The sequence below is a fragment of the Marmota flaviventris genome, chromosome 14 (genome assembly GCF_047511675.1).
Source record: "Marmota flaviventris isolate mMarFla1 chromosome 14, mMarFla1.hap1, whole genome shotgun sequence".
Classification (NCBI taxonomy): Eukaryota; Metazoa; Chordata; class Mammalia; order Rodentia; family Sciuridae; genus Marmota; species Marmota flaviventris.
Genome location: NC_092511.1, coordinates 83,262,098 through 83,282,804, shown reverse-complemented (window position 1 = coordinate 83,282,804; position 20,707 = coordinate 83,262,098). Strand labels below are relative to the sequence as shown.

Below are 20,707 nucleotides of genomic sequence, written 5' to 3'. Positions count from 1 at the left end.
TCCTTCTTGTGACACGTGTTAGAATTTCCCTTCTAAGGCTTAATAACATTCCATTGAATGCACCTGGGGCATTTTGCTTATCTGCCCATCCCAGATGGTCCAGAGTGTTGCTTCCACCCTGTGGCTATTGTGACTAACGCTGGCTTGAAGTGGTTGTCCACTTGCCCACTGCAGGCTTTCCTTTCAGTCCTTTGGGGTGCACACCAAGAGGTGGTAGTGTCAGGTCATGTGCTAATTCTAGTTTTCGGTTTTGGAGGATGGCCATACTCTTCTCAGGGTGGCTCTTTTTTTAATGGATGTTTTTGATTTGGCCACACCAGCTGGAGGGCAGAGGGCAAGCAGGCCCAGTTGTCCCGAGTCCCAGGTGCACCTCATTCCTCTTGTTTCAGTCTGGGGGTTTTTCCTTTGAAGTGTGCTTCTCATTCAGCTGCTCTGGGGAATGTTCTTGAGTGTCAGGGAAACTGCTTAGGTTCTGGGGAGGTGGTGGACGGGGGGACAGTCACATCTGGACTCCTGCTTGTTGGGTTGCTTCACCATTTGGCTTCTCAGAAGGGCATGAGGCTACTCACCGCTCTCCTCTTTGGCCTGAGTGGGGATTTTGGAAGAGAGTGATGCTAGGGTTTCCAGATCAATGCATTTTGATGTTTACATTAGTGGTACATAATGTGCATTTTGTTCTTTTAAAAAATTTGTTCTTTTTAGATATATATGGCAGTATGTATATACATACATATATCTATGTCTATACATAGATATACATGATAGAGTGTATTTTGACATATTCTACATACATAGAGTTTCACTGGTCGTGTATTCATATATGAACACAGAAAAGTGATGTCCCATTCGTTCTACTGTCTTTCCTATTCCCATCCCCCTTCCTTCACCTTTGTCTAAGCCAATGAGCTTCTGTTCTGCACCCCCCCCCCCCCCCCCCGTTTTTGTGAGTTAGCATCTGCATATCAGGGAGAACTCTTGGCCTTTGGTTTTAAGGTAAAATGTGTTTTATAAAAGATCAGGAAATGATCAGTAAAATTGTTAAGGATTTTAGTGAAAACTTTGAATTCTCTCTACAACTATGACTCTTAACTTTTTTTTTTTCCTGCTGTGAACAAAGGAACAACTAGAAGAGAAGAAGTTTATTTGGGGCCTCATGGTTTCAGAGGTCTCCGTCCATAGACGGTTGGCTCCATTCCTTGGGAACTGAGTGAGGCAGAACATCATGGCACAGAGTGTGATGGAGGAAAGTGGCTCAAGACTTCACACCAGGAAGCAAAGAGAGCTAAGTTTAGCCCACAAAATACATACTCCAAAGGCACACTCCCAGGGACCCCCCTCCTCCAGCTACACCTTGCCTGCCTGCAGTCACCACTCAGTATTCCCTATCCGGGTCAGTGAATTGAGCACTGATTGGATCAAGGATCTCACAGCCCACGCACTTCACCTCTAAACCTTCAAGCATTGTCTCACAGATGAGCTTTGTGGGACAGCACACATCTGCACCACAGTGATGACTCTGAGCCTGTTGGTTGAGGGGCTTTTCACAGCCAATTTCAGAAGAGTGAGGGGGGGCCCTGTTGGTCTCATGGAATCTTAATGGTTGGGCAGGTGATCTTGCCAGTCCCCTGCCTAGCGCAGGTGCCCTCCAGACCCCACGCACCTGTGGCAGCTTTTCAGAGACACTACTGGCCAGTGCCTTTTATCCTCTGTCCTTCCTTGTCCTCGTATGTAAGGTGGAGATAATTGCTGGACCTCCCTCATAGGGACAAAAGTATTAAATGAGCTACTATGTGTGTGCCAGATAACGTCTCATCAGGAAACAGGATTCAGTCTAGGAGTTTCAATCCTCCGGGCTTGTTATTGAAGAGCACTGCCTGTTATAAAATGTTCCATCAAGTGAGATAAACCTTCTTGCTCATCGGTGCTCCTTTAGAGCACCATAGGTCAGCTCCGCACCCACTTTCCCTTCCATTAGTTATCTGTGGGACACAAAATGTGGGGGGAAAAGATGGGAAGGAAAAGCCAGGAGGGTTTAAAAATGCTGAAGGCATCCAGTGAAGTATCCATAGTAGGTCTCAAGATAATCCTGGTGGGTGGAACAGCTTACCATTGCTCTCAGGAGACAGACGCACAAGCCCTCGCAGGGCCGCAGCTTGGTCTGCTGCTTCAGCCTTGGGTCCCACTACTCCCCTCCTGCTCGCTGCTGTACAGGCAAGGCTTTTCCTTCAGTTCCTTTCCATCCTTTTCTATAGGGAACTCAACCCCTGTTCCTCCTTTCTCCTAGTTGGTTATGATTATTTTTTACTGTATCAGCTTTATTGAGATATTATGTACCATAATTACAATGTAAAGTTCAAGTTTAGAACATTTTCATCAGCCCCTAAGGAAACCCTTTCCCCATTAGCAGTTAGCCCCCATTCCCGCCTCCTCCCAGCATCAGCAAACCACTCATCAACTTTTTATTTATGGATCTGCTTGTTACGGACATTTAATACACATGAAATTGCATAATATATTACCCATCATGAGCTTCTTTCACTTAGCTCAGTGTTTTCAAGGCTTTTCCATGTAGTGCTCTATTCTTTATTATGGCTGGATAATATTCCATTGTATGGAAATACCACCTTTTATTTGCCTTTCACCAGTTGATGGACATTTAGCTCACTTCCACTTTTTGCCTCTTGTGACGAATTCTGCTTTGAACATTCATCTACGAGTTTTTGCTTGGACATGTTTCAAAGCTCATGGGTGCATGCCTGCTATCATTTGTCCCTTTAACTCATACTGAAGTTTAATTGCCAGTGTGGCAGTTGAGAAGGATTCATCTTTTTCTGGTGGTACTGGGTTAACTCTTGAGGGTCTGGATTAGTAACCAGGACAGTGGTCATTATAAAATGAGCCCAGCCCTCTTGCTGCTCTTCTGAAGGCGCCTGCCTCCCCTTCTGACTTCTGCCATTTTGATGAAGAAGCATGAGATCCCCACCAGATGCGGCTGCATCTTGACTTCTCAGCCTCCAGAATTGAGCCAACATGAAACTCTTTCCTTTGTAAATTTCCCAGTCTCAGATATTCTGTTACAGCAACAGAAAATAGACCAAGACAAACATTTGAGTGGGATTACCAGGACCTATGGTAAGTCTATACGTAGCCTTTTGAGGAACGGCTGGACCATTTTCCCAAAGCAGCTGTGCTGTTTTTCACTCCCACCAGCAGTGAAGAAAGTTCCAGCTTCTCCACCTTCTCAGTAAACTTGCTATTGTCCATCTTTTTTATTATAACCACCCTGGTGTGTGTGACATGCGTGGTCTCCTGGTGTGGATTTCATTTGTATTTCCTTGATGGCTAAAAATGTTGAATATCTTTTCCTGTTCTTATTAGTCATTTTATGTCTTCTTAGAAAATGTGTCTATTCTGCTCCTTTGCCTGTTTTAAAAATAGGTCATTGTTTTGTGCAGCTGAAACAGAATTACTCCAGACTATGTAACTTGTAAAAACAATCAAACAAAAAACCAGAGACATATTCTTACAGTCCTGGAGGCTGGGAAGTTCAAGGTCCTGGGCCCACATCTGACAAGTGCTGTCTTGCTGCATCATCCCATGGCAGAAGGTGGAAGGGTGAGAGAAAGTTGTGCACATGCACATGCAGGAGGGAGGGAGAGGGAGAGAAGAGAAAAGGAGGGGAGAGGAGAGAGAGAAAGAGCAGAGAGAAGAGGAAGAGAGAAGAGGGATTGAACTCATTCTTTTGTCACCTGAAATAACAATGTTAGTCCATTCATGAGGGCAGATCCCTCATGATCTTGCCACCCCTCATAACCAGTCCCACCTCCAAAACCCTGGTGCATTGGGAATTAAGTTTCCAACACGTGAACACAGTCAAATCATAGCAGTCATAATCTTTTCCTTTTTCTCTTTCTGGATGATTAGAGATTGAACTCAGGGGCACTCTACCACTGAGCCACATCCCCAGCCCTATTTTGTATTTTATTCAGAGACAGGGTCTCACTGAGTTGTTTAGTGCCTCGCTTTTGCTGAGGCTGATTTTGAACTCATGATCCTCCTGCCTCACTGCCTGAGCTGCTGGGATGACAGGTGTGTGCCACCGTGCCGGGCAGCAATCATTTGTCTTTTATGATGGAACATTCTTAATTAGCCCTTACCCATCCCTCAGTCTCAGGCAAGGCATCCTTTCTCAAGGAAGGTTTCCCAAGACCCACTTTGGGATTAGCTTGATTGTTTATCTTTCTCTCTTCTGGTCTGTGAGCTGAGGGCGATATGTCCATTGTGCATGGCATGAAATAGAAACCCAGCAAATATCGATTGAATGAGTAAGGCTTTCTCCCTTTGAAGACTCTTTCAGTACAGTAACTGTGCTATGTACAGTGGCTATGAGGCCACACGATGTCCGCTGGTTCTTCCAGCACGTGTGTCTCCGTTTTGTCTGCCTCTAGACTTATCGTTAGAGTCTTTGCTAAACACTATGACAAATTTCAGAACACAATATAATGTAGAAGTTGGAAATCAATAAGCATGGTCAGCTTGAAGTCAGCAAGGATGGCTGACCAGCTGGCCAAGAGAATCTACCTGATGGTTTCTAGAATGTCTGCCTTCACCCAGGGTCCGTGCCTCTGCTCTGTGGGTTCAGGATTCTGGGCGAAGAAAAACAGAATGACAGAGGAAGAGAGTAGCCGAAAAGCAACACAGTCCATGAGATTAGAGCTCAGTAGTGATTCCCAAGGTGGTTCTTTCCCTCTACGTTATCCTAGATTCACAAGAGTGTGAATTAGGAGATAGTGAATTTTAATTTCCAGCAGGGCTGGGGTGGCAGGTCACATCCTCTTGCCAGGATGTTCTCTTCCCGGACACTAGCTGATGGTCAGGAGTTCCTTTAGCTATATGGGTCAGAACAGGAGGAGTCCTCTATCTGATCTGAATGCCCATGACTTTACAACCCACAACCCACCATGGCCACCACAGAGATAGCCTTGCCGTGGCACCAAACAAGTAGTCCTGGCAAAGATGGAGACAAGTCTTGGCATGACTTGCCCCTCCTGATCTGAGGCGGAGACCTTGTGCCTGCAGTGCTTTAAAGACATCTGTGGAAAGTCTCTTCCAAATCATTGCAATAGGCCCATGTCAGGAATGACCGTAATCTCCGCAAATCCTCTCTTCAGTTTAGCAACAGTATTTTTCTCCATGAGAGGAAGAAATGGCTCTGTCACCTATTAATCAGGGAATAGGGGCTGTGTGGAAGGAAACAAGTTCCAATTCTTGGTGGGAGGAGAGAGGAGGGCTCCTCTGGAAATCAAGGCCTCTTATCTTGCTAGTGGCCAGAGTTGGTTTGGAGGCGTGGAAAGATGGGAGGATAAGCCAGAAACAGCCCACTTGTGTTCTCCTTTCCATAGGCCTCTCTCATTTGAGAAGTGCAACACATATCTGTCCGAAGAGGAAATCCCAAGGCAGTGTCCCCCTGCCAGGCCCACTGTGTCCACCTGCCAGGCCCACAGTTTCTGAGAAAGGCACAGGTATGTATGTAAAACGGGGCGCTGTCTGCTGAGCAACCTGTTTGCCGATGGGCTGCCCTAGTGTCCCCGTGGCTGTTGGAAGGCCTCTGCTGAATTGATAAGATGTGCATCCTCACCTCTCCCAGCCCTGGATTGGCTTGCCCGGGTGGAAGCTGCTGTTAGCCTGGTCATGGGACTATGTTTGACTCTGGGAACACCTTCATCCAGAAGTTCCTAGCCAGGGGGAAGCATGAGCGTTGCCTTTGGAACTGAAGAGAGAGCACAGGGAGGGGTAGGCGGGGGAGCAGGAGGGGTGGGTCTGCTCAAAGCCCCATTCCAGAACGACTGAATCAGAGGCCTGGGCAGGGACACTTTTGAAAAGGTCAGTGTTAGAGAAGCCTACACACGCTAAGGCCTTCATTTAACGCACTCTGGGGGCTCAGCCTCTTTGTTCATAAGGTCTTATGGGACCGTTTATTGTTTATCCATCAGCTACTCTGATGGAAAAACAGGAAGGATAATTTTTTTTTTTTTTTTTGATGTTGCAGATTGAACCTGGGGCCTTGTGCATATGAGGCAAGTGCTGCTCTACAAACTGAGCTATATCCCCAGGCCAGGATATAAGTTTTTGAAAAAAAGGAAGCATGGGTACTCTTGGTCAGTGAGAGTGGAGGATAGGAAAGGGAATTTATCACCTGAAAGATAAATTAACTCATAAGAGCTTAAGTAAACCTCTCATGCCAGGGCTGCTGAGAGAGGACTCCAGAAAAGACCACTCTCATTACACTAAGTGGGGAATGGAATAGGGACGCCTCTCTTTTTCTTATAAATTACAAAAGACTTCTTTACTGGGGTATAATTTGCATACCTTGAAATTCATTCATCGTATGTATAGTTCAATGAGATGTTTTCAAACAACAAAAATTGTTTGTTGGTGTTTTGTCATGTAATCATACATGCACTTAAAATCATGAAAATATATAAGCAAAAGCCCAGAAAATTTATAAATTATTCAATCATTCATAAAGAAGAACTGTTAACATTTTGATGTATATATAGCCTTCCATAATCTTTTTAGATATAAATAATTTTAAATAAAACAGAACCACCTGGTAAAAATGTTTGTAACTTATCTTTTGACTTTATAATATACTTTGAGCAAAATTAAAACATGCTTTTTAAATTGTAGATGTCACAAGCTAAGAGGGAGAACTAGGGTATTAGATAAGAGAATCAGAATTCAGAGCAATCTAAACACCTCTTGGAGCCAAGTTAACCAGGTTAAATGTAATTGGGATACATTTACAGTTCTGAAGTTAGGTTGGAAAGCCACAGGTCTTAGTTGTCTACAAATACCTTACCAGTAAACAATGTCATTTAGTGTTCAAAAGACTAATGCCGAGGCGTCTAAACAAAGATCCCACTCTGCGCTGTGCTGAGCTGACCATGCCAAGTATTATTTTCAATCCGACGCAACCAAATTCATGAAAGATTGACACCAAAGTCAGTCAAGACTGGTGAGTGCATTCAGCTGAGACCCCCTCACAGTTGAGGATCAACCATGGGTCCACAGGACATCTTAAGCCCACTGTAGGAGCTATCCCAGTCCCCTCAGTTGGTCGCTCCTAAGAGATCAAGGGCAGGTACTTTTAATTGTTAAGAGAGGCCTTTTGGCTTCTGTGCCTAGAACTGAATGGAGGGATTTGCCTTTACATCAATTTGGAAACTGATGTATAAGACTTAGTAAAAGGAACTGAGCGTTTAGTGCTAAGACGTTGAAGCTCATCATGGTGACTCTGGCTATAGATGGTCAGGGAGGTGGGGCACAGGCTACAGAGGGCTGGCCCCCGGAGAAAAATGCTTCTGACCATTCCTACAAACGTTTGATTTTCACTATTGATCAGAGACTCAACAGCTATTATATTTTTTTTAAGCTCTCCTCCTCCTCTTCCTCCTCCTCCTCCTCCTCCTCCGTAGCAGGGATTAAACCCAGGGGTGCTTAACCACTGAGCCACATTATTTTTTATTTTTATTTATTTATTTATTTGCCCTTTTTTATTTTTTGAGACAGGGTCTTGCTAAGTTGCCAAGGGCCTCGCTAAGTTGCTGAGGCTGGTCTCAAACTTGTGATCCTCCTGCTTCAGCCTCCTGAGCCACTGGGATTACAGATGTGTGCCCACTATGCCCAGCTAAGGCCTCTTGAATTTGTGTTGCTTGCTCTGTTTTTTTAATTTTCCTATTTCTTAAAATTAAAGAGAGGTTAACATTAGAATAGTTCTTAAATGTTTCTTCAAACCAAGGGAAAGCAAGAAAGCAGGTTTTACTTAGTCTTAACCCTTGCCAGATTGGGGTAAGGAAACTTGAGGACAGTTGTGGCTGCCAGATAGAACCAGGTGAGGCAGAAGGATCACAAGTTCAAGTCCAGCCTCTGCAAATTAGTGAGGACCTTTCTCAAAATAAAAAAAAATAAAAATAAAAAGGGCTGGGGATGTGTCTCTGTGGTAGAGCAACCCGAGGTTCAATTCAATCTCCAATTACCCCCACCTCCAATAAAATAAAATAAAATAACAAATGAAACAAACAAGAGACCCAGTCCTGGTGGTGCTCTGTATCAAGCCTGCTGATTTTCTCTGCCAGCAATAGCAAATCAAGTGAAATGGCTTACGGACAAGGATATTTTTGTTTTCATCAGTCAGGCTGGGGTGTAGCACCGTGGGAGAGCACTTGCCTAGAATGCAAAAGTTTTCTCCAGGTCTAGAGGGAGGTTCTCAGGCTAATGATGTGGAGATGGAGATAAGTTTGCCACTCTGCCTTCTCTGCATTTTTTCAAGTTGGTTACGCAACTCCAACCTCCGGATCCTCATGGAAGGTGTCTCAGGCAGGAAGGAAAAAGGACCTCTTCCACGTGGCTCTCTCTTTTGTCTGGGTTGAAAATCTTTTCCGGGAAGTTGCCCCACTGGCTTGACATCTTACTACACAGAAGGAAGTCAACATGGCTTAGTCATGTGAGGGCAGCCTAAACCTGGACCTAACCCAGTTGGATTCATTCTTTAGGGCAGGGCACATGGGCTTATTTCACAGCTAATGGTATTTTCCCAGCCCATTCCTGTCTAGCTCTGACTTCTCCTGAGTTCCGGGTGCTTGTCACCCACCCATTGTACATCTGCACTTGGGTGTCCGTCAGCGGCTCCAATGACACTATGATTACCTGCATCCTACTTCACCCTGGAGTGGAGAGCTCCATTCGTCCACCAGAAATATCACTGAAGACAGCAGTGGTCATCCAGTGTCCAGTCCTGAGAGACCGCCCCTTTTGGACTCTCCTTCCTCATCATGGTCCACATTAAATCAAGTTCCCTTGATTTTAACCTTTCCAGCTCAATGTACCTTGTGTCAAGCTTTTCAAATGAATCCTTTAATTATTGTAAATAGGGCTCTATAGGTATGAGTTTGTATGGGCATGAACATTTGCATAGTGAAATGTGAGTTTAAAAAAAAAACTAGGAGTATTATTGTGGCTTTTTAAAAATAATTTTTCCTTAGTTGTAGTTGGACACAACTTTATTTTATCCATTTATTTTTATGTGGTGCTGAGGATCGAACCCAGCGACTTGCATGTGCTAGGCGAGCGCTGTACCCCTGAATCACAATCCCAGTCCCTTATTGTTGCTTTTTTTTGAGGTTCTGGGGATTGAATTTAGGGACTTTTACACTCTAGGCAAGTGCTCAACCACGGTGCCACACCCTAGCCTGACTGATGCCATTTATGTACAAAGGGGAGAGAAAAACTATAGAATCTTGCTTTGGTTTTTTTAAATGTAACGCTACATATAGTTATTTACATGAAACTTTATTATTTGCCCCTAATTACCTTGCAGAAAAACAGTAGTGAAAACAATAAAGCAACCCCCCAAAAAAAGTCCCCCAAAACCAAAACAAAAAAGATAACAACTATGTCTCAGATCAAATTTGATGCTTTATTGAATTATGATTGATAATAAGCTATCAATCGTCCTTAGGGATAATAGTGTAGTAGCATGGTGATAATTTGATGACAATTTTTAGAATCCAATAGAAATGTCAATTGTAGTCCTGAAAATAAAGTTTAGGTAACATTGGGTTTGTGGTTGCCAAAGCTGAGTTCCTCCTGTTTTACGTAGTGAGACTTGATGACAGGTGAGGTTGAAAGATAGAGAATGCTCAGGCAAGGCGAAGGGCAGAGGAGTGAAAGACCGGCCTAATTATTAGCTCACACACACAGGATAATAAATATAAATTTATTACCATAATTACAGGGCTCCCAGGTACTAGAATGCAGGGCTGTGTGGCTATGAAAAGCACAGCCGGGACCAGCGCGTCCTGATGTAACCACACCTAACTCAGACTGAGGACCTTCGCTGCTGCCGAGGATACCTCGAGGAAGCAGGGAGTGGCCATAAATATAATAATAACTTATAATTATCTTAAATATGTTAATAAATAGACACATACATATATATAAATAATATTTCATAAATAACATTCCAAGGTCTCTCTTTCTTAAGCCCAGCTTCAAGAGGTAGTTTACTAAAAAAGACCTCACTCACTGATTCGTATTAAAAAAAGCCATTGAGGCAGAAAGATAAAGGTATTATTCCTCCCCTTTAAAAAACCTTTTAATTAATTAACTATTTTTTTGGTGGGGAGGGTACTGGAGATTGAACTACTGAGCCACATGCTCAGCCTTTTGTGTTTCATTTTGAGACAGGGTCTTGCTAAGTTGCTGAGGCTGCCCTTGAACTAGAGATCCTTCTGCCTCAGCCTCCTGAATGGCTGAGATTACCGGGGTGCGCCCCTGTGCCTATCTATTCCCACTCTCTTGAAAACAACAAAACTGAGGTCCCAGAAACTTATCCTATTTGATTAAGGGTCCAAGAACAACTTGGAAGCAGAAGGGACATAGAGGGAATGAAGTCCTGGGTCTGTGGCTTCTAATTCCAAGTGCTGCTGTGTTTTTTTCTGCCTTAGTTAACCCAACTGTAATGTGGGTAGAATCTTTTTTGGTAGCCATAGTCAGTAGCCCTGTGGCTCTCCTTAAGAATGTTATGAAGAAGAATAATTAAAATGATTGGTACTCTGCAAAGTATAGGGTGTTCTCTAACTAACAAATAGCCTCCTATGTCAGTGCTTCTCTTACAAAGAGGGTAAACATTCATTTAGAATTACAAAGGCTCAGCCCATTCTCAGCACGTGACTGAGAGTAAAGAATTTGACTCCTTCATGTACACGGTACATACGGACTGTCACCACCTCACAGAGGAGTGCACCCCACCTTGGAGGCTGGTTTTACGAAATCTGGAATTCTGTCATCGAGGGGAGGCCCCTGGCCATGTGCACCACACTGTCCTCCTTTGTGGCAATAAGCAGCTCGGGATGGGCGGCCGAAGTGAAGTAGTTCATGTCACTGTGACTTTCCCAGAAGAAGATGAGGTTGGTGTCGCTCCCTGTGATGGTTTTTGGTGTCTCTGGCATCTCCTGTGATAAAGAGAACCGAATTCTGTTAGAGGACAGGAAGATGCTTCCCCGGGGAGCAACCCTCTAGGACGGTGACTCCAACGTGACCATGCGGTTTCTTCATTCATTTGCTCGTGAGTCAGGCATTTCCACATGCCTCTCGGAGGCCTGGCCCCACTTATTCACAGGAGTTGATTTTCTTAGTTAATTGGAAAGAAATTTTAATTAGTCATGACCGCCAATGACACCGGTGTCTCACTGTGTCCGGGGAACTGGGGAGAAGCATTGATTGCTGTCTTCACCAAAAGCCTACGGCGGGGATTCTTAGCCCTCTGAGCATGGTGACCTCGAATAGTGTAAGTCACACCTTAGGGGGGCCATTTAGCATTTAGATGACATTTATTTCCATATTTAAGTCAAAAAATTAAAGGTTAAACATACACAAACACCTTCCCAGTTATTCCAGGAACACAATCCTTTGAAAAGGATCTCTTTAGACTGAGCTCCTCCTGTGAGTGAACCGACACTGGCAGTACTTTTATGGAAAAATGAATTTCACTTTTCGAGTTGAGACACTTTTCCCCTACTCTCTTATTTATTTATTGGGTACCAGGGATTGAACTCAGGGGCACTTGGCCACTGAGCCACATCCCAGCCCTGTTTTGAATTTTATTTAGAGGCAGGGTCTCCCTGAGTTGCTTAGCGCCTTGCTTTTGCAGTGGCTGGCTTTGATCCTCCTGCCTCAGTCTCCTGAGCTGCCGGGATTACCACACCCAGCTTCCCTACTCTTTTAAATCTAAAAGAAATAAGTATTCCTCTGAGGTTCCCTTGGGGTTTTCAATGTAGGCAAAGATTTTATTTCTCAAACTTATTCCTCTCCTACTTTTGCCATCTCAGCAAATAGAGTTCCTCTTCTATTTCCTGTTGGGCATCTCTCTAACTAGGACCCATTCTAATTCTTCGCAGCCTCTCTTTCGCTCTACTGCTTGACCACAGTCATAGCCTCCAAACTGGGCTCTTTGCCTTCTCCTCTGCCTGCCTTCCGGTCTCTTCTTCACGTAAGAGATCTAAGTGAGGTCGGGCCACTGCACTGTCTGAACCCGCCTCCAGTGGCCCTTCGCTGTCCCTGAAATGAAATCCAAATCCAAGCTCTACAAGCGCTGGCTTCTGAAGGTCCTTCCTCTTTCTCACAGTGCACCAGCTCCAAGGGACCTAAGCTTCTTCGGATCCTCAGAAGACTAAGGTCTAAAAGGCTGAGGACTCTGACACACCCTGTCTCCATAGCTGCTGGTGCTATGTCTGAACAAACAGAAGGCTCCGTAAGCAATACTTGTTGAATACAAAAAAGGACGAAGCTGCTGCCCTCGGCTGTGGAGACCGTTTTCATTAGAATGGATCCTATGGCAGGAGTTCTAGCCGGGGATAGGAGGTGCTGGATTTGACCTTTGCCTACTTATCAGTAGAGAGCAGCTCTGTGGCTGCAGTGGGCTGGGTATATACGTCTGTTCTCTCTAGGGGTGGGGGGTGGCAGGGATGAGGGGGATAGGGTAAGGGATGATGGTGCCACCCAGGAATAGAGAGGCACTGGAGGACTCAGAAGGTCACGGTCTGCTTCATGCTCTTAGCAGGTGATGGGTCCTCCCTGACCTCAGTTGCTTCCTTCAGTTCCTCAGACCCCACTGTCTCTATGCTGAGGACCATGTAGGATGGACCGTGGCTGTCAGTAAGGGTGGATGGAGTAAACGGATGCCCGGGGCTGGGAGCAGAGAAGGGTCAGCCAGACAGAGGAACAGGAAGCCAGAAGGCAATTGACCTCCTCTATTCTCTCTCTCAGATGCTGCTGGGGTTGCCTCTGAGGACAGATAAGAAGTCCGAGAGAGATAGGAACTGTGGGAGGAAGGAAAGAGGACCAGGCCACGCTGCTGGGGGTGTCTGCCTGTTGGGATCCTTTACAAACCACAGGAGGTCAAGGGGGCAAAGCCGGACAAAGACAACTGACCTTGAGCAACACAGGTTCGTCTTCTTCTTGGGCACTCACGAAGAGATGCGTTTTAGAGATTCTTAGCGTCACTGGAAATTTGGAATCCTCTTTTGTTGAAATGTAGGCACCCATGTCGAATTTCACTGGTAGAGAAAAGAGCCAAAACAGAAAATCAATCCATTGTATTTATTGTTTTTGTATAAGATCATGTGTTTATTGGGGGTGGGGGTGGGGAGAGAAATTAGGTCTCCAGGCAGGTCAATATTTAATGTTTTTAGAATTTTCTATGTCAACACACTGCTCAGGGACTCCATGAGCATTTGTAGGCCCCCGTGTAGATGTTACATTAGTGGAATGAGACCCTGCAAGTTCTGAGTTCATGAGTTCATCACGACCTACAATGGAGGGGTTTAGGAAGCTGGACCATATGAAAAGCAGTCCAGTTTTCCTGCGATCAATGTGTAGTAAGGGCTGTCACTGTGCCTTCTGGTCTGGGCGTCCCACTTTGGGGTATAACCTGGTGGGGGAAGTCAGTAATAGATATGACGGTGCTGGCAACAGAGCTACTGAGCCAACCCTGGCCCCGCAGAGCAGCACTGTTGCATACCCCGGTGCCACTAAAATGGCAAATACATAGACTGCGCCCAAATGTGCAAATATTGGAGTAATGTTAAGTAGAAAAAACAGAATGCAAAATACTCTGTAAATGTCACAGATCCAAAGCTTGTTCACCAAAGTGCTTCCAATCAGAAAGAGCCCTGCATGTCTATTGCAAACTCACCTCTCTGGATCTTTGAAAATAGTTTTGTACACTGAGGACACATCCTGTGACAAAAACAGGCTTAGCATGGAATTTGGATCTGTGTGACAAAAATTTTTGGACACTTGAATTTCATTCTTGAGACCACAGTTACAGCCTAGTGGCTGTTTTGCCCCAAAACTGTGTTATCAAAGACAGCAGGACGCGTCCTAATCGATGGTCAGGCTTTCTGTGGAGAATGACTGTGCCTCACGGGTGTCTGGCTCAATCTGAGTAAGTCATTAAAACTCTGAAACTCAGTTTCCTCATCTTTAAAGTCAGGGGGGAAGAATATTTGTAAGAACCAAGAAGAGAGCACTTCAGAAGGCTGTGTGCTCCCCTCCTCGACCCCCGACCTTGAGGAAAAGGCACGTCGGTCCTGCCTAAGCTTTTTACGAGGGTGATACACTTTCTCCTGTTCTAGAGGATCTGTGCCAACCAGGATCTAGAGAGTTGTTTTTTTTTTTTTTTTTAAAGCAGAAAGCTTGAAAGAAAGAAGAGGAAGGGAGGAGCCAAGTTGGCCTGTTACCTTCCTGGTCCTGGTCAGTTAATGACGTAGCCTTGAGGTACTGAGATGTCGGGTCTTGGATTATACTCTGATGGAGGGGGTCATTCAGGGCAAACTCCTTTTGGATGATCCTCTTGTAGGTGTAACTCACATTGCTCTGGAGGAGGCGAGATGCGGACCGGGGCTTGATGGGCTCTGAAACCATTAGTGCAATTTCAGAATAATGTCTACATATGAACGCAGAGGACACATGCACCTTAACATGCTAACACGAGCCTAGCCAGCGGTGCTGGAAGGGCATCAGACCTAGTTGAGTCCAGGGGAGGAAACAGAGAGATGCGAAGTCAGTCAGCGCTAGACTTCATTCTAAGAGTAGCCTTGTGACTACTTATTTGTTTCTTTTTAAAACTGATTTCTCAGGCAATAGTTGTGGTGTTTTTTTTTTTTTTTTAAAGAGGTTATTTGTGTGACTTTCTCATTTTTGGTTGTCGGGAGGTTTCTAAGTGGCCAGGAAGACCACCAGTGTCCCTATCTATGTTTTCAAATGAGTGCATTCTGAGATCAAAGTTATAAATTCTGAGCAGCAGAAGTGAGTTATTTTCATGTTCTTTCTTCTATTTTCTTGTATTTTTAAGCCTTCTAAGGTGAACATGTATCATTGCTTAGGAATGATCTTAAAAACATATATATCCTGTTTATGTTTCATTAAGGCATGGGGGAAACCCAGGATGATGTTAGTCAACTGAGTTAGATGTGAGGGCTTCCCGTGTACAGGTGTGTGGGCAGACTACACATCTCCGTGAGCTGTTTTCTCCTATGTAAAAGGAGGGTGTGAGGTTGTTGCAGGGCAAGGAGAGAGTGCAACATTAATAAATGAGTGGTGTTGGTCATATTAATAGAGGTAGCAGTAGTAATAGTGGTGACAGTAACAACTGCTAGCATTTCTTGGGTGGTTACTCTACACCACACGTTATTCTAGTCCAGAAGTTTGAGAGTGATGACTCACTTAATCTTTACAATCAAATGAGGTAGGAACTCCAGGGGAGAGTAAGTACCAGAGAGTAAGGAGGCAGAGCTGGTAAGGAGAGGTTACCCACTAACAGTACAGAACTACTTTCTCCCAACACTCTAAAAGTCACCTGACGTTTACAACAGGCCAAGAAAGGAGCCCAGGAGTGACGATTCCAGCCTCAGGCCACTGCTGATCTCTCCCCCTGGAGAATGACCAGTTACCCCTCCTTTGGAGGTCAGCAGGCTGAACCCTGGCTGCCTCTGGTTATTGACTCAGACCTCTTAAGAGCTGGAGGCTGAGGACACCTTTTGGGGGGTCCTTACCTTCTTCTAGGTCGTAGGCAATGGCCTCCAGGTCGTCATCGGAGATGGGCTGATTGAAGCTCAGCCGCCTCTTCTTCAGGGTCTTCCCGTTGGCAGACACCAGCACCAGGCTCTCCTTGAAGGTGAGCTTGGATGTCTTTGAGGTTTCTGAGGTGCTCCGAGACATCAGCTTGTCCACACAGGTCTCACCAAGTGAGTGGTAGCTCGTGGTGTAGAAGGATTTCTTTGAAGAAGGAAAAATGGCCACTGAGTGGCTATGGATGGCCGTGGAGAGCTACGTTCTGCAGACTTGGTGAGGGGGCTCTCCAGGTGGGTCTGGGACGCCACGCGGACTTTTCCCTCCCTACCTCCTTTCTCTGTGTCTTGGGAAGATTTGCATCCCTCTGACAGCTTGAAAACGAGATGTTGTCACGTGCTACATTAATAAATGATCTCAGTAGGGGGCAGCCTTACCAGCCGGTGCCCCTTGGGGGGAAGCCTCTACTTGTTAGTGCTTGAAATACAGTCACCTCTGTTTCCAAGGGTTCCGTATTCTCAGAGCCAACCAACCTCACGTGGAGAAGATTTGGACAAGAAATAGACGTTCTCCTCGTCTTTATTTCCTAAACTATGCACTCTAGCAATGATTTACATAGCAATTGCATTGTGTCAGGGTTTCAAGTAACTTAGAGATGATTTAAAGTACCCAGGAGGATGATTTGTGGAGGTGATTCGCAAATACTAGCTGTCCCCTGTCAGGGTCCTGAACATCTGAAGATGCTGGGATTGCAGGGTCCTGGAACCCATGCTGCGCAGATGCCCAGGGATGGCCAAACTCCTCTGGGAACAGCTTTTAAAGCCGGTGCCACAACACACAAAATAGCACCTCTGGGCGAGGGTTTGAGATTTCTCTCTCAGTCGGTCTGCTTATCCACCCGGCTGCCGGGAGGCGGGGGGCTGCCCCTCACCTCTGGAGCTGGCAGGAGAGAGGGTGACCACACCAGGTCAGGTCAGGAGACAGACCCCCGGTGGAGTGGCCAGAGGGGCCATCTCAGGATGGCCCAGCTAACTGCCTAAAGACTGGCCCCGGAGCTCTTGTGCTCAGGGCTTCAGGATAGTTCTGCTCTGTTCTGGAAAAGCCGGAGAAAGTGAAGAATGCCAGCAACCACCAGTAGAGCCAGGCAAGGGCTGAGCTCCCGAGGTGGAGGAAGTGCTGGGTGACAGTCGGCTCTAAGGACCACAGCCCTGGCTCACCTGATGCAGAGACAGATGGTCCATGGTGGAGCTGTAGTCTTCATCTTCACTGTCGAGAAAAAGAGGCAGTCAGTCGTTTCACTGTGCTCACTGGGCATCCTCTTTTAACAGGACACGCACGCGGCCGTGACCGCTACCGTGAAAATCAGGAGTTCTCTACGGGCTCCTATACACAGCAATCCCTACTTACTAATTTGGAATTAATCATCTTTAGAACAGGCCTCGTACTTGATTTAGGCCTCACCTATGAACATGGCTCGGCTAACGACTTGGAGAGCTTTGTTGAACTTAAGCTCCTGGAGAGAAAAGAGCAACTTTTGCAACAGCAGGTAGGTCCTCTGCTTTGGTGTATTTGCTAAAACAGATTCCACGATGTAAACTTGGCAAAACATCCAGGCAACAACCTGATAGCCCAGTTTGTGTTAGTATTTACCCTGGGTAATGGGAACATCATGAAACACTCCGTCATTTTAACTTTCTGATCACCGAGATCTTTCTTCTGTGTTGGAATGAGGTTTGGCTGTGTGCCTTCAGGTGCTTGAATGGCCGGGCAGCCATTTCCTCCTCCTCCTGATCAAGATCAAAATCCCTGAGAATGGGTTCTCTCTCAGACAGTGCACTGTATCAGGGCTCAGCTGAGGCCAGAACTAAGTTGATGCTGACCCCGAGTAGGACCCAGCGTGCCTCAAAGCTGACTTCTTTTTTGGTACCAGGATGGAACCCAGGGGTACTTTACCACACTGAGCCACATCCCTAGCCCTTTGTATTTTTATATTTTGACACAGGGTCTCACTAAGTTGCTTAGAGTGTCGCTGAATTGCTGAGGCTGGCTTCAAACTGGAGATCTTCCTGCCTCAGCCTCCTGAGCCTCCGGGATTACAGGTGTGCACCACGGCACCCAGCTAAAGATAACTTTTCTAAAGTGTCCGTCTGCCAGCCCATGTAATTTTAGTTTAACACGCTGGATGCTTAGTTTCCCTGGGTCTTCTCTGAATCTGCTCTGAGTTCAGGGCCAGAGTGCCTCTCCATAGCCTCTGTCTGTTGGCCCCATGTAACACCTACCTGGAGTCTAGTAAGCCTTGAACCCCTCATTAAATCACAAGAGGTAGGACATATTTTTTTTCCTGTTTTTTTATTGGTATGTATAATGACGGGAGTTGCTGTTACATATTCTTAAATGCACACAATATAACTATAATATTTGGCCAGTATCACTCCAGTGCTTCCTTTTTCTCTCCTCCTTCCTCCCTCATTCTCTTTCCTATGCTTGTCTGATCCCCCTTTGATTTTCATGAGATCCTCCACCCACTTTCTTTTCCTCTTTCCTCTCTAGCTTCCACACATCGGGGAAAACCCACAACCCTGACCTTCTGAGTCCGACTCATCTCCTGGGAGCGTGGTGCTCCCGGGACCTGCTTCTTACCTGTAGCAGTCCTTCAGGTCTTCGAACAGGTCAGGGACTTTGGCCATGCTGACTTCTGCAACAGAGAACAGGGTGCTGTCAGCCAACCAGCCTCCGGCCCTGGCCCTGGGTGGGGAGCTGGCCGCCAGGTTTCCCCCGTTCTTCTCAGTCTCCTGCATCCTTTTCTACGCCCCTGCCTCCTCTACTCAACGGGAAGCTCCCTGGAGAATGTCCTATTCCTCTTGGTATTCCTATTGTCCCCAACCCAGTGCACGGCCCAGGATAGACACTCAGTGCTCAGATGGATTAAGACAAAAAACCCCTGAGGATGAAATGCAAATCCAGGGCAGAGACAGAGTGGAAAACTTTCCAGTTTTCTCCTATAGTTTTTGAGAGCTGAGGTTCCTGGAGGAAGACACAGCTGTGTCTCAGACGCCCTCCCAGGGATCAGTTTGGCTGCCCCTCAGTTCCCCATCAGTAAAACAAGAGTCTTTTCCTGGAACCTGACTGTGATTCTAGCCCTCATACCAAACCAGGGAAGGACAAGAAAAGAAGGAAGGAAGAGGCCCGAGTTTTATAGAAGTTAGTCTGAGCGTCAGCAGCCCAAGCCAGAGGTGGAGGAAGGACAGTACCTTTGCCGACTCAAACGCCAAATGACTCCCTCTCTGCCTGGAAGCTCAGTCCTGAGTCAGGCTCCCTTGGCCTTTTATAATTGACTCCTTTGAGTAGGTGTGGACTCCTCTCATTGCGTCATGGGAAATTTACAGGAACTCAACTGGCCTTGTGTGTCCATGTTCATTCAAGTTGATGTGCTCCAGAATCCAATGGTAGTTTGCAAAACGTCCAAGGCTGGAAGTTGACTTGGTTCCTTTATTTATTGCTTGCTCCCTGCGATTATAAACAAGTAGCCTGAGAAAAAGGGAAGGAGGGCAGGAAGCTTATCAACTTTCTAAAAATAAATCATGGGGAGGAAGAATAAAAAAATCCCCAAATCACAAATATAGAAAACTGGAATGGCAGGGAGCTTGGTAGCTGTACTTGGTGTTTTGATTTAATTTGTTCTCCGGGTCCCCGGGATGAATGTGAACTGGCAGGGGAGCTGGCAGCCACTGGCAGCTACAAGGTGGCATTTGAGGGAAAACGAACCATTTTTTTTTCTGAAGAGGGAGGTTTGCTTGAATCAGACATGAATCTCTTGAGTATGGAGGGGCAGCCTCAGGGCTGCGTTAGGGTAGAGAAAGTGATATTTATCACAAGAGTAATGATCCTTATACCAATGTAAATTTTGTCAACATGTGTCCCACAGAAGTGACAGAGCTTTGGGAGAGAACCCTCAGCCCCAGCCACATGAAGGCACAGTGGCCCTTGCAGAGCCGGGGGACAGGCTGGTTTTCCCTGGGGTGAGGCCATGCCGTGTGCCACTGGATGGGGAGGTGCGGAGTGGCCCAGGCTGAACAAGTGGCTCCATGTGGGACGGAGGGCAGGGAAAGGGAGGCTCGACCTCGGGGTTCCCTGGTTCTTGTTATTAAAGGCTTTTTCAGTGTCCCAAGGCCAGCCCAGCTCAGGTGGCAGAACATCAGACACTTAGCAAATCAACACTCAGGTTCCCGTTGGAGTTTAAACCACGTACATTTCAAATAAAGGAAGGGGATGGAAGGAAAGGGAGAGAGAAAGGTAAAGAGAAAAGGCAAAGGAAAGGGGAGACACAGAAATGGGGTGTCGAAGCACAGAGTCAGGACCCGGCGGCTGGTACGAGTGGTATTCGGTACCCTTTTGGTCCCGCTCAACCGTAAATGACGGGGAGGGTCTTAGATGATACCAAGGTCTATTCCATGTGTGAAATCTCTGATTCTGCTGCCAGTGTACCTGTGTCCTGATAGTTATGAACAGAGCCACAGGGATGAGCGGCACCTTGGATGGGCACAGGAAGGGAGAGAAGGACAGTAATGGGCAGAGGCTTGGTGGCTAGGGACGGACCCCGTGTGGACAGCGATGGCTGTGGACTTCACACGTGTCCTTACCTTGTCTCCCCGTGGGGCTGCACAGAGATGCTCACCCTGGTCACCCCTGCCTCGGGCATCGTTTGAGGACAATGATCAAGACCGATTGCAGGGCACACTGTGACTGTGGGCTGCTATGGAGATATAAGACAACAAAAATAATAACAATGCTAATGATGGCTTCTGTCACTGGGGAACCTGCATAGTCATTATGGTGTGCCTCAGGTCGCTGGAGAAGATAAGAGTTCTCCTGGAAATACGTCGGTTTGAAAACTATAACATAGAGGGCACAGTCAAGTGGAGGCCGCCATGGAGGCCCAGGAGCTATCTGGTTTCCGGGAACAGAGCAGGCACCTCTTTGGTAATCCAGGAAAATACCCGAGGTGCCATCTGCGGGCACACCCAGCCTGGCCCCATCTTCATCCCTCGGTTGCTGAGAATTCCCCAGATGTGGT

At 46.3% G+C, this 20,707-nt stretch overlaps 1 protein-coding gene across 1 annotated transcript; it reads right to left on the bottom strand.

The window, feature by feature from the left end:
• Positions 1 to 10,202: 10,202 nt before the first annotated feature.
• Positions 10,203 to 18,947, bottom strand: Il1a (interleukin 1 alpha). The gene is made up of 7 exons (XM_027952103.2): positions 18,885 to 18,947; positions 18,274 to 18,328; positions 16,851 to 16,899; positions 15,618 to 15,840; positions 14,304 to 14,477; positions 12,994 to 13,118; positions 10,203 to 11,015 (listed from the first exon to the last, which is right to left on the bottom strand). The coding sequence occupies exons 2-7, from the start codon at positions 18,318 to 18,320 to the stop codon at positions 10,827 to 10,829; spliced, it is 807 nt and encodes a 268-aa protein (XP_027807904.1). The 5' UTR covers positions 18,321 to 18,328; positions 18,885 to 18,947; the 3' UTR covers positions 10,203 to 10,826.
• Between the last annotated feature and the right edge of the window lie 1,760 nt (positions 18,948 to 20,707).

Bases quoted from the DNA above. Each gene is read 5' to 3' on its own strand.
- Il1a (XM_027952103.2), bottom strand. From the start codon at position 18,320: ATGGCCAAAGTCCCTGACCTGTTCGAAGACCTGAAGGACTGCTACAG. The intron at 16,900-18,273 runs GTAAGAAGCAGG...TTTTCTCGACAG, and splicing joins GACCTGAAGGACTGCTACAG to TGAAGATGAAGACTACAGCT. The intron at 14,478-15,617 runs GTAAGGACCCCC...TAATGGTTTCAG, and splicing joins TGCCTACGACCTAGAAGAAG to AGCCCATCAAGCCCCGGTCC.